Consider the following 12,335-nt stretch of genomic DNA (forward strand, 5'->3'; position numbering starts at 1 on the left):
ACCATTGAAAAAAAAACTATTTTAACACAGGTTCCACATTTTTGTTCACATTCTGTAATTAACCCACAAAACCCACACTAACGATTGGTCAATGATGTCTGATGGTACCTTTCATTTTTTTTTCATTTCTATTAGATGGATCCTCTTTCTTAACTATTATCTTCCGCTCCACTCTGTATAAATGTATAGCGGAGCGGATCAGAAACTCTTGACTTGGAAAGATGTCTTGACTAGAGACCTCTCGACTATAAATAATAAAAGAAAACCTAAGCTTACATTGATTGTCAGAGTTGTGAGCATCTGCAATCTTTCAATAACAAAGTTTGTTTTCTATAAAACATAAAATTCTATTCAAGTGTCATAGACCAAATAGAAGCTATTTTAAGCAACTTTTAAATTGAACGGGTTATTCATTTTCTCACCCTGACATATACCACTTGATTTTATTGCAAGGCCATTGCATATTCTAACCACAGGAAACAGCATTGTGTCAAATTCATGCAATCAGATTATGTACAGAAGGAAATTCTGTTTAAAGCTACTGTGAAGACCTTGCTTTTACGTCAATAAGACACAACACCAGGTCAAATAATCCTTACATTTTTTCTGCTTGGTTGCTGATGCCAAAATCAGCACAGTAATGCAATTGAAATATCACTGTGACAGTTAGACATTAAGTAGTACAGGTGCAAAATATTTCTTTATTTCATATATTATCAATATATTTAGATTTAAAGTGAACTCTGATGAATAATTTAAAAGTAATAATCTGTAGACACACTATGTGAAACATTTATTTGTTGCAAACATGTAAAAGCAACAACCTAATGACATCCAACATTCTCACACATTTTCACTTGATAAATGTCAAGAATATCAAGAAAAACACTTCAAATACTCTGAAAGACAAGAAAACTACATTTACAAGTACATAAATAAGTATTCATTCAACACAGACACAGCACTTGCATATGACTCAACAAACATGATGATTAAGCACTGACAGTTATAAAAAAAGTCATGATCCCATCACTTATGTAATCTCTTGAATACTTCTTTTTTTAACAGCTTCAACATTCACTCAAGTTCTCCATTCACATAACACTTTTCTCCTGTATCTCTGTTGGCAGGTATCTCTCTCTGGCAGTAAATCATCCAGTAAGGCTACAAGAGGCAGACTGAAGTTTCACTGGATCAGCTGCCAATAGTTTCCGTCTTGGTGTTCATCTCCTGAAAAAGTCATAAATTAAAATGAAAGGCTCAATAGACAGTTCATTGGTCATTTTCATGTATGTCTGGCACGATAATGCTCCAGACTGGAAATATACCAGAGCATTACAATAACATTTAAGTTTGCCAACTTTGACCACAGACAAACCAACACTTGTTGACCATCAACCTCATTCATCTGCTTAGCATTCCTCAGCTATCAAATATTCCTGATGCACATAAAAGTAAAATATCTTTTGCACAAAGAGAAGATAAGCTAGATAATTAGGTCATAAAAATCACTGTCAGTGGTTTTTTTTTCATCCAATTAAAAAAGGGGAAAGGGCAGACAATACAGACATCTGGTGTCCACCTGTTAATTGTTTGAATATCCTTCAAACTATGACCATTCTTAGTAAAATACATGACAGTATTTTGGTTTGGAATCACACGCATCGATCAATAATGTTTCAAAGTTGTTTTTTTTAAATGCATGTAATTAAAAAAAAATCAAACAGATGGATTTACCAAACAAATCCATATTAAATGCATATAAGTACACTGACTTTTCTTGACAAGAACATTCAGGATGAAGTTCAGTAGATGAATATCATATAAAAATTCTATCAAGAAAACTATTACCGTATATAATAAAATAAATACCAGTAAATGAAATTTAAAATGGTTTTCTGTAAATGATTATTCTAAAATGGTGCCTTTTGTGTTTTTTTGCAAGTTCAAGTACATGCTGATAATTAATAAATACCGGTATGGATAAAGAAGCTTTTTCCTAAATGTTTTAAGTTAAGACTATGCTTAATTTGAATGGACATTTAACAGTTTGTAAAATTTATACTGTACAATGATGTATTTACCAACTGTATTTACCTGTTTCTGCTCTAACACAGAATATATAGCACATAGGTGATGTGGTGAGAACATCCTAACTATTTGTACTTAATGTCACAATATATATGAATTCCATTGCAAGAAATTCTTCTACAGAGGCATTCATTTTCATATCGTTCCTGAAAAATAGAATTGTTATCCAACCGAGAAATACCCTTCTTTTTTTTTTACACTTTCCCTGCAAACAAAAATAGCCCCAATTTTTTTTTCTCCATACAGACGTAACACACATATGATCTTAAACAGATTAAACCATCCGCATACCAAACATCTCTATGCCATGAATCCAGAAATCTTCACTAAATTTGCCAGACAAAGCAAGTTTCACTATCGACCTTTATAATGGCCTGAAAATGATTTTTTTAATGGTGAGAAATACCACACCTAGAGCGGAGTGACTCTCTGAATCAGAGAGAATGAGAAGCCAGCTCTCCACAGGGTGTCAGGTCTATTTTTTATGACAATCTAATTATTTTTTTTTCGTTTCCTTCATTTTTTTTCCTACTTGTAATAGTGAGATAAACCTCAAACTGCCACACAGTGGGTTAAGTAATTCTGAGGATTTCTGCATCGTTTGAGGTTTCTAAGAGCTTAAAATGTAGACATTGTGTTAAACTGCTCCCACAATATGTACCGCTCGAGTTATCACAGCTATCATTCAATTCAACGGAAGTTCTTTGGCATGGTATCTTGACCCAGTGGCTACATTACTGTAAATTCCAATTTCATGTATACATACGAAAGTGCAAGTGCATTTGGCAACATTCTCTAGAACTTGTAAACATTTCATGTTTCCCCAAAGAAAACACAAACAATGCAGTAAAATGTACATGCTTGTCTGTAGGGTACATGGTAAAAGATATTTGCCAGACAGACTCATTCTCTGTAAATTCCCAGACAATACCTGATGCTTAATAAAATAAAACAATTATATTGATAATCAGCTGTTTGAAATACTCCAACACTTTAAATTCTTCTTGCTATCCAAGATGTTCTATATAGCTTGTATAGATGAACTGATTACTGTTCACTGCATATCATTTGCAAGCATACGTCTAATCAGTAATATTCATGGGGGCTCAATTTTTGTGGATACTCTGTACTCACAAATTAGTATCTCCAATAAAAGCTGACACACAATCCTAATTCATTACAAATATACTGTAGAGGCAGAAATATTCGTTGAGGATTTAATTTCGTTATTTTCATGGGCAGTATAAATCAACGAAATTAAATCCATGACGAATTTTTCAACCCAAGTATTAATAAATACAAAGAGATTACGATATTCGTGACGAAAATAAATGCCAACGAAATCTTATTTGGATTAAACAACGAAATTTTGACCCGACGAAAACATATGCTTCTACAGTATGTAGGAGAAAATCAACAAAATAGCATCCCTGCATGTGAAATCTTAAAAATTGACAATTCATGAAAGTTACAGTTATATCCCCCCCACATTTAATAAATGATTGATCCAAAGTACTGGACTGATTCATGCTAAGCAACAAAATTCCATAGGTCTGAATTTTTTATCTAGTCAAATCTGATCTCCAGATCCAATCAAGATTATATTGGTATTACTGTATGTTTATTTCATACATACATACATACATGTACTGATGCCCAATCATATTGGGGATTAAGAAAAGATGGCTAGAACTTAATAGTGAACTTGTTCTGTTAAATGAAGATGGCAGTGCATGGACAAGAATTGGTATGAGATCTGGCACAGCATCAATATAATAACAAGAGATGTTTGTGAAACACTTATGCCCTCCTCCCTTGGAAACATCCACAAAGAAAATGAACGTAAACTGCAAATATTTGGAATTTTTCTAAGTCCAAGGGGCATAACTCTGTCAGAAATTGCTCTATCATACCCAAAATCAAACTTGACCTAGATATTATTTAGATAAATCTGCACACCAAATTTCATATTAATATGTGCACCCTCGGCGAAGAAAATGAGCGGAAACTGCAAAAAACTCGAATTTTTCTAAGTCTAAGGGCCATAACTCTGTCGAAAATTGCTCAATCGAACCCAATATCAAACTTAATTGACCTCGATATTATCAAGATAAACCTGTATACCAAATTTCATTTCAATATCTTTATCCTATGCAAAGAAAATGAGCGGAAACTGCAAAAAACTCGAATTTTTCTAAGTCTAAGGGCCATAACTCTGTCGAAAATAGCTCGATCGAACCCAATATCAAACTTAATTGACCTCGATATTATCAAGATAAACTTGTTTACCAAATTTCATTTCAATATCTTTATCCTTTGCGAAGAAAATGATCGGAAACTACAAATAACTCGAATTTTTCTAAGTCCAAGGGCCATAACTCTGTCGAAAATTGCTCGATCGAACCAAATATCATACTTGACCTAGATATTATCATAATAAACCTGTATAGCAAATTTCATTTCAATATGTTTATCCTTTGCAAAGAAAATGAACGGAAACTGTTGGTGGACCGACCGACCGACAGACAGCAGCAAAGCAATATGCCCTCTCTTCTTCAAAGGGGGGCATAAAAATATCCCTATTTCTTGTTTTATCAAATTTTTGTTATCAATATTAACTAACGATTTGAATAATATTAACTCTGAAAATGAAAATTTATATCGCTTTGCTGAAATCAATGTAATACCTACAATTCTGATAAAAAAGATAAATATTGGTTGAGACAACGGATAACTAGGTGATTTTGAAAATGGAAAAACAAATGTATTGATATTTAAGAGGAAATTTCAGCTATAGTTCCACAAAATTCCAGTTGTGCCTTTTTTGACGAGCACTTACATGTAAAACCACACTTGAAACAAAATATTGTACTCTGATATATAATTTGATTTATGATAAAATACTCCTTAAAACACTTCAGATATACTATTTAATCTTAGAGCATTGATAATATGTGAAGTTTGTACAATCATTATGTACAGGTACTTCAGATGATGACTATTAAAGATTATTACTTAAAATACATACACACATAGCAAAAAACTTAAAGTCAATATTCTCCTCAAAGATAACAATGAAAAACTCTTAAATTTTAGATTAGGGAAGGAAACTGAGAAAATAAGCTCTGACTGTACAAAGTCAAAGCAGGCATATGTCGCCTGTACCTTGAAATCTAAATATCAACAACATGTCATATTTATAATATGTGCATCCTTATATTTGTCCTACTTATAATTGTCATGTAATCTATGTATGCATCCCTACATATATATTCTGATTATACAAGTTATTATAGAAAATATGAATCAGGCCTTGGAAATGTTAAGAAACAAACACAGAAACATAACAAAAAGATATGGTCCAATTTAAAACAGGTGGGGTGGGGGTTACAGGAATGTGTCTGTGTTGATAGCATAATTAAATGTTAACTTCACATTTATTCTTAATTATTCATTACTTTCATGTATAGATCCATACGAATATTTGCTATCTACAGTAAATTCAAATATTCATCTACTTGTGGTGGTCAGGGCTTGTTATGATTGCATAACACTAGCATGTTTCAGCCCATAGTATAAGTACTAGTGCATACATATACATGTTTTTACATGAATCAATTTACCTAGTGGGGTATATAATCCATTTTACATGTGAAGTTTACTATCAGCGCTTTTCACTTAATTTCATTATATTTTATAAAACTTAAGGTATTTTTGTTTTGTTTTCTAAGTATCTGTGCATGTGCATTGAGGACCTTTAATTGGTAAATAAAGAAATTGAAATTGCATACCTGCAACATCTTATTCTATATAAATGCAGTAAGTAATGCCTCATAGCCTATAAAATACCACATAGCCTATATACATAACATGTATAATTAACTCTGCTTAGAAATAAAGTTCCAGATTTCGTTTGCTATATTACCTACATAAACACTCCCAAAATCATTTCTAAATATTTATATGAAATTTTTTGGAAAGCTATATGAGTGTCTAGGGAAATGAGCCATATCCTATTTGATAGGATGCAAACTTTAACGGTCAAATAACAGGAAACTTTAATGAGGAAGTCTACAATTTCGATCAAAACACAATACATATATTGTATGCACAGAAATACAGGCAAAATATCAAGATGCAATGTTTCCTTTTCATACAATTTGAAGAATAAAGATACTGAACAAAAAGTTTGCCAAAATGAGCTGCTGTGCCATGATAAAATGCTAAGATATTGCTTTTTATTAGTTTTCACAGTGCTATATTTTTTTTTTGTCTACCAGTACTTAACCATTAACAATGTAGTACTGTCACTCAAAAATAGTTAAGACTTGGGTGGATGTCATATGAACATGGCTATAAAACCAAAGGTACATGATGCATAGAAAGAGGTAAACATAGTAACTTGGAAATACACATGGTCAGTTTCCTTATATTATGAAAAAATTGTAATTCAAGTCAACAGGAAATGAAAATTTTTACATCCCTTTTGCCCATATGGAAAAATAATACAGATTTAAGCTATGCAGCTACAGATAAAAAAATTGTTGTTTTATGTCCCTTTGAGACCATTCAACAATGAAGTTTTAAATCTAGATGTTCTGTCAATGAATCAGAGATTATCACTGTAGAAATCTATAGGTCTTGATCTTAATTGTTTAAGATATCAATTTTTTCTCTCTTAATTGATTTTTGCATTCCCCAAATTTTAAACAATTTTGTTTATGAAATACTGAAATTCCACTGTAGTATACCTATAAATTCTGGTAAACATTACATGCCTTTAAGCCTTTTATTTATTGCATTATCCACCTTATGTACCTTCCCTGGATAGAAGCCAATCTGTGGTACCAGTAGGTATATAATACCAGCCAAACTCATTTACTGATACACAGACTGAGACAATGCAGATAATGTGCTTGTAAATGTCTGGATGCATAAATTAAAATGATAGTAATTATACCAACACCCACCCCAAATAACTGGTTAGGAGGTTGGAGAGAAACAACCTATAATCACAAGATTCTGATATATTATAAAAGGAAGCTTTTGACAAGTCACTTATCAAACAGAATCAAGATGCAAGGTTTTCACACCAGTTTTTGCAAATAGGACAATGACCATTAAAACTAGGAACAGAAGCAACATTTTTACATAAACTACAGAAACCTCATGAATAGATTCACTATCACATTTTGGTGTTCACGCGGAATAACCGATACTTATTTTACTTTTTGGCTGTATATAAATATTTTTTTTAAAGTTTTGTAATTTAGGAGGGGGTGGGGTTTAGTTGCTTTGCTTTTAAAATATGTTTTACTAATTCTTTTGGAGTTGAAAATTTAAAAAAACCCAACAACTTAAAAGATTCAGAGAGAAGATGTCTGATTTGTATTGGAGTTTGAGCCCTTCAATGGCCTTAATAAAGGAGCTCTAACATACTGATTACCTGTACTAAAAGGGCAGTAACTCCTCTTTCTATGCAGTTCATATAAATGAAATCTGTTTAATAATTACATGTACCTTCATATAAAAAGAGGAATAATATTTTTTCTACTAATTAAAGAAAATATACCCTGGTACATTTAATTCAAACTTTTAATAGTAAAAAATCAAATTATTTCTGGATTTATAGGTGTTATCACTTATCAATTATTGCTGAGGAACAGAGGTCATGAAATAATGTTAACATGGTTTTCCCCTTACCTGGTATCTGCATGGCTTTTCATCCAAAAACTTGTTGAGGGTATAAATATCATAAGACACACGCAAGTTTGGTGAAGTTAAAACCATGCAGTAGTAAGTTAGATATAGTCTTCAAAGGGCACTTGCTAAAAAAACTTTAATCTGCTCCAAAAACCTTAACCTTGTTCAGGATCCAAAACCTTTGGCTCAGATTCTGCATTCAAGCCTGTCAAAGACGCACCATCCATGCAAGTTTGGTGATGTTAGGACCAGTAGTAAGTAAGATATAGTCATCAAAGGGCACCTGCTCTAAAAGCTTAAAACCTTTGAGTTAACCTCCTCCAGCATCTGAAATTCATGGCCCAGATTCAGCATCCAAATCTTTAAAGTCCATAAGTAGGTCCAGATGCACCATCCATGCAAGTTTGGTGAAAGTAGGATGAGTAATACAAATGTAACTGAGATACAGGACTTGCTCCAAAAACTTAAACCAGGTCTGGTTTCTGACGCTGATGCTGGGGTATAGCATAAGGTCCCCCTGACATCATCTTTGTCAGCTAAAAACCACTACCATTTAAAAAGAACTCTTCTTTAATGTGCTTAAGAACACAAACGCTGTTCATTGTATACTACAGTAACTCAGTTATAGCAAAGTCCTAAGAACAAGTGGATTTACTTTGCTATATCCATAATTCATTATATCCATATACCGGTAATGATTTCTTAATACAATGTCATAAGCAATTCAAAATTATTACGGGATTTTTTCCCTTAAGAGGACCCCAGTTTGTGCTTACTTATGCAGGCATGAAATAAAATATCTTCTCTAGAAACTTAAAATGATTAGATGGTAAATATCAGGATTTTTGTGAAAATAAATTCATTCAAACATTTACTTCATTTGGTATTGCTAAGTTTTAAATTAAAACAATGTAAATTTTGAGTGTTTTTTCATGTCTAAATCATTTTTTCATCTCAAAATCATTTTGCTTTATTTGTAAATTTGTTATAAATGAGTTCTTTATAACCCATAAAAGCTTGCAAGAATTGCAGGAAATCCAACAAGTTTCGATTTATCCTAGATTTTGCTACATCTCAGTTTGTATTTGACAATTTTTTCTGTATATGTCATCAGTCTCAGAGAGTGGTGATATGGAATCAGAAACACAACATAGTGTTCAGAAAATGGGATCAAACTGCGTCAAATTAACAGCATCAAAAAAGGAAAATCATTGGGTATATAAAATAAAGAACTAGGTACAGAACTTTTCAGTATAATTTGGCCCTGTTTTAGAGTGATTTTTAAAATATCACAAGAAATTTAAATGTAACGTTTATTTACACAACAATTTTTTTAGGTAGCCATTTCAGAATTTATGGTCGTCATCAAAAAAAAATTTACTCGCCATAATAACTGATAATAATTTTATAAACAGGTTAAATATGAAACAAATAAAAAAGACCTCTGAATATACAGTAACATATATCCTTTATCACACTTTAACAAATTGACAATTTAAATATGCAGCCAGCAGGATTGGAGGTCTACTATTGTGGAATTTGGATGGCATTTGGCCATCCTTCATATTTAACATTACGTTTCTGAGAAAACCAGCGTTCAATAACGGCATTAGTTTTAAATTCCTCAATAGGAGGACCTTCACTGCTAATTCTAATCAGTCATCGTGGCCACGTGACTGACCATCCTTGGCCATCCTTCATATTTAACATTACGTTTCTGAGAAAACCAGCGTTCAACAACGGCATTAGTTTTAAATTCCTCAATAGGAGGACCTTCACTGCTAATTCTAATCAGTCATCGTGGCAACGTGATTGACAATGTTAATCTACATTCCAGCAAAGCTTGATTCAAGCTAACACTTATTCAAACATTACATTGACCGAGAGTTGATTTTTTGTTAATTTCGATCCCGATCACGACAAATTTCGATCCCGAGACGATCACATGTCCAAATTTTCTCCGTCGCAAAAATGCGAGTTACTATGAAATTTTGGTCGCAAAATTGAAATTTTAGTCGCAAATGCGTCCGTTTTAGTCGCAACTTGGAGCACTGTAGAAAAATATGTCCGCAGCTGTCAGCCACGATGAAACTCACATAATAACTGTATCATTTGATATCCCATAAAATATATTAATTTCGTTGTGGGCGACGGCTGCGGACACATTTTCCTCTTCAAAAAACTATAAGAAAACCGGCCATTTTTAATAATTTTCGACCAAATCTTAGAAATATGCCAAACTGTTGAAGTCATAATTACGGTATTTTTTGAAACAAGATATAAGTGTATAACTTGGTATTTTATATACACACAGGTTCAAGATGATATATGTGTATTTTAAGAGATTTACCGGTAAACAACTTTTGAATTTTTGGGCCAATATTGAAAGAAACTGTACCTTCTTCTTATTACAACACAATAGAAACTAGAAACTCAACAACCAGTATAATTATGTATAAGGCAAATCAGAATTTGGTAGGCTGAATTTGGAAATCTATCAGTAATTCTACCTTTATTCCCTTGTCCATAACTCATTTTTTATGAAGAATTTCATCTAATAACGATTGTTATCAATAAAGAATTAGTTGAGAGTTTGAGACTAATTTTGACCAAAGTAGCAGAATTCATTTATTCTGTTACATAATTATGTGTTACAAGTTAAACACATACTTCTCGTTTTCTTCTATTTTCTGCCTTCTTTGCTTCTTTCCATTCATTCCAGGATTTCTTTTGTTCTGCAACACTTTCAGCTTTTTTATCTGCCCTCGCTTTCTCCATCTCTCTCAAAATCCCTCGTCGCATTCGCTTAAGAAATAAAAAGAAAAACAATTACAAACCATAACATGAAAAAATATTGAATAAATATAATAAGGAATCATAATTTCTCATTGTCAGTGTCATTTCTAGTACAGAACATTATGGTGATAGTGATTTATAGGCTCAAGCAGTACTGTCACACTCCGCATAGCACTAGCTTGTGGATTTATCTTTACAATCAGTTGGTAGCGCATTACTTTATATGTGGGCAAAATTAAGGATTAAATACAACTAGAGGTACCTGTGAGCAAGCTTAAAAATGATACCCCCCCCCCCCCCAACTAAGAAAATATATATAACTTTTTTGCTGTATTGCAAAATTTTGCTTTCAATTCAGACCTTGAACTTGCACAAATAGCCAAAGCTCATATTCAGCAGAGATTTTATAGGACAATTCAAAAGTTTCTCTGAGGTTACCATGTACAAAGAATAGGGGAAGTTTCTAGAATGCAAGTCTCCATTCCAATTGAAGAATAGTGACTAATGTAATTATTAAGTCTCCCATGACATCAGTCTTCGACAAATCCCAGGAGTGGTCATGTGAAACTTATACACTTGCAAACCCAAGGGGCACGTAAAACTTCAAGCTTTTATACCATATATCGTATTTATGTTGCCATTTTTTTCATTTTCAACATTGATTCATTCGATAAATTAACGACCATGAATAACCTTTGTGCAAATTAACTTGTTTAATTATACAAACATTTGCAATACTTGATTGCATTTGTAGATGATATGAAAGTCTTATTGTTTTTTGAAATTAATGGGAACCCCATCAAATTGGCTGGCATAATTGTTCATATTAAATGATTGAATGTCAATTTGTCTTTAATTTTGTCCAGTTAAATGCATTGTTTTGGCTACAGATGGCATAATGACATGTAAATTATTAAAAAGATAAAAAATGATGAAATATCATTATATCTGAATCTACTACCAGACAAACTCTACTGGCGTGCGACCAGTTCTCGCCGAGTACCATTTCTCACTAGTACATTGTGACGACATTTCATCAACACATAAAATTATAGACGAAAAATGATGTCACAATGTACTGGTGAGAAATGGTACTCGGCGAGAACTGGTCGCACACTAGTAGTCTACAGCAAAACAGTTGGACTAAAAGGATAAATATATGACCAGAGAGAATATACACATAATGCAAATAAAAATAAATGAATATAACAATTTTGTGAATTTTTTCTTGGGCATGTAAATTTTTGTTAGGGATGGATCATGGTACAATTCATGGATACACCTGCCCGAATGGCCGTGTATATTAATATGCTTAATCCAGGCCAAACATACGAGGAAATTCGGAATGGTGTATTCTACAAATATTTTTCTTAGTGAAAAAAAATCAAACTGGTACGATTTTTGCCGATATTTTCTTTTCTTAATAAAGAATTTCGCTTAAATTTTGGAACACAATGCCAAAATTCACGTGTTATACAATTAACCAGAGGAAATTTGATTGTCCATGGTGCAACATAACGCACGGCGCACGCTGCTTTCTATGGTCAGTAGAAAGATTGCATTTCTTAAGATATACTAGTATTCTTACTGTTTTCTCTGATAAGGAATCATATACGACAAAGACCGTTGCAGACGCTACAAATACACCACAAAGACCCAAAACAATTTTTGCTTGGGTCGACATCCCGTTATAAAGAGAAATTAACCCGTACTTATTCTTTTCCTGCACGGGGTGCGTAGAAACG

At 32.7% G+C, this 12,335-nt stretch overlaps 1 protein-coding gene across 1 annotated transcript; it reads right to left on the bottom strand.

Moving 5' to 3' along the window:
- Nucleotides 1–776: 776 nt before the first annotated feature.
- Nucleotides 777–12,335, bottom strand: LOC105326896 (protein PET117 homolog, mitochondrial). The gene is made up of 3 exons (XM_011427165.4): nucleotides 12,179–12,335; nucleotides 10,465–10,599; nucleotides 777–1,230 (listed from the first exon to the last, which is right to left on the bottom strand). The coding sequence occupies exons 1-3, from the start codon at nucleotides 12,272–12,274 to the stop codon at nucleotides 1,195–1,197; spliced, it is 267 nt and encodes an 88-aa protein (XP_011425467.3). The 5' UTR covers nucleotides 12,275–12,335; the 3' UTR covers nucleotides 777–1,194.

Source organism: Magallana gigas, chromosome 6 (genome assembly GCF_963853765.1).
Source record: "Magallana gigas chromosome 6, xbMagGiga1.1, whole genome shotgun sequence".
In the NCBI taxonomy this organism is placed as follows: Eukaryota; Metazoa; Mollusca; class Bivalvia; order Ostreida; family Ostreidae; genus Magallana; species Magallana gigas.

Bases quoted from the DNA above. Each gene is read 5' to 3' on its own strand.
- LOC105326896 (XM_011427165.4), bottom strand. From the start codon at position 12,274: ATGTCGACCCAAGCAAAAATTGTTTTGGGTCTTTGTGGTGTATTTGTA. The intron at 10,600-12,178 runs GTAAGAATACTA...TTATTTCTTAAG, and splicing joins ATTCCTTATCAGAGAAAACA to CGAATGCGACGAGGGATTTT. The intron at 1,231-10,464 runs GTATGTGTTTAA...TGACTTTTTCAG, and splicing joins AAAATAGAAGAAAACGAGAA to GAGATGAACACCAAGACGGA.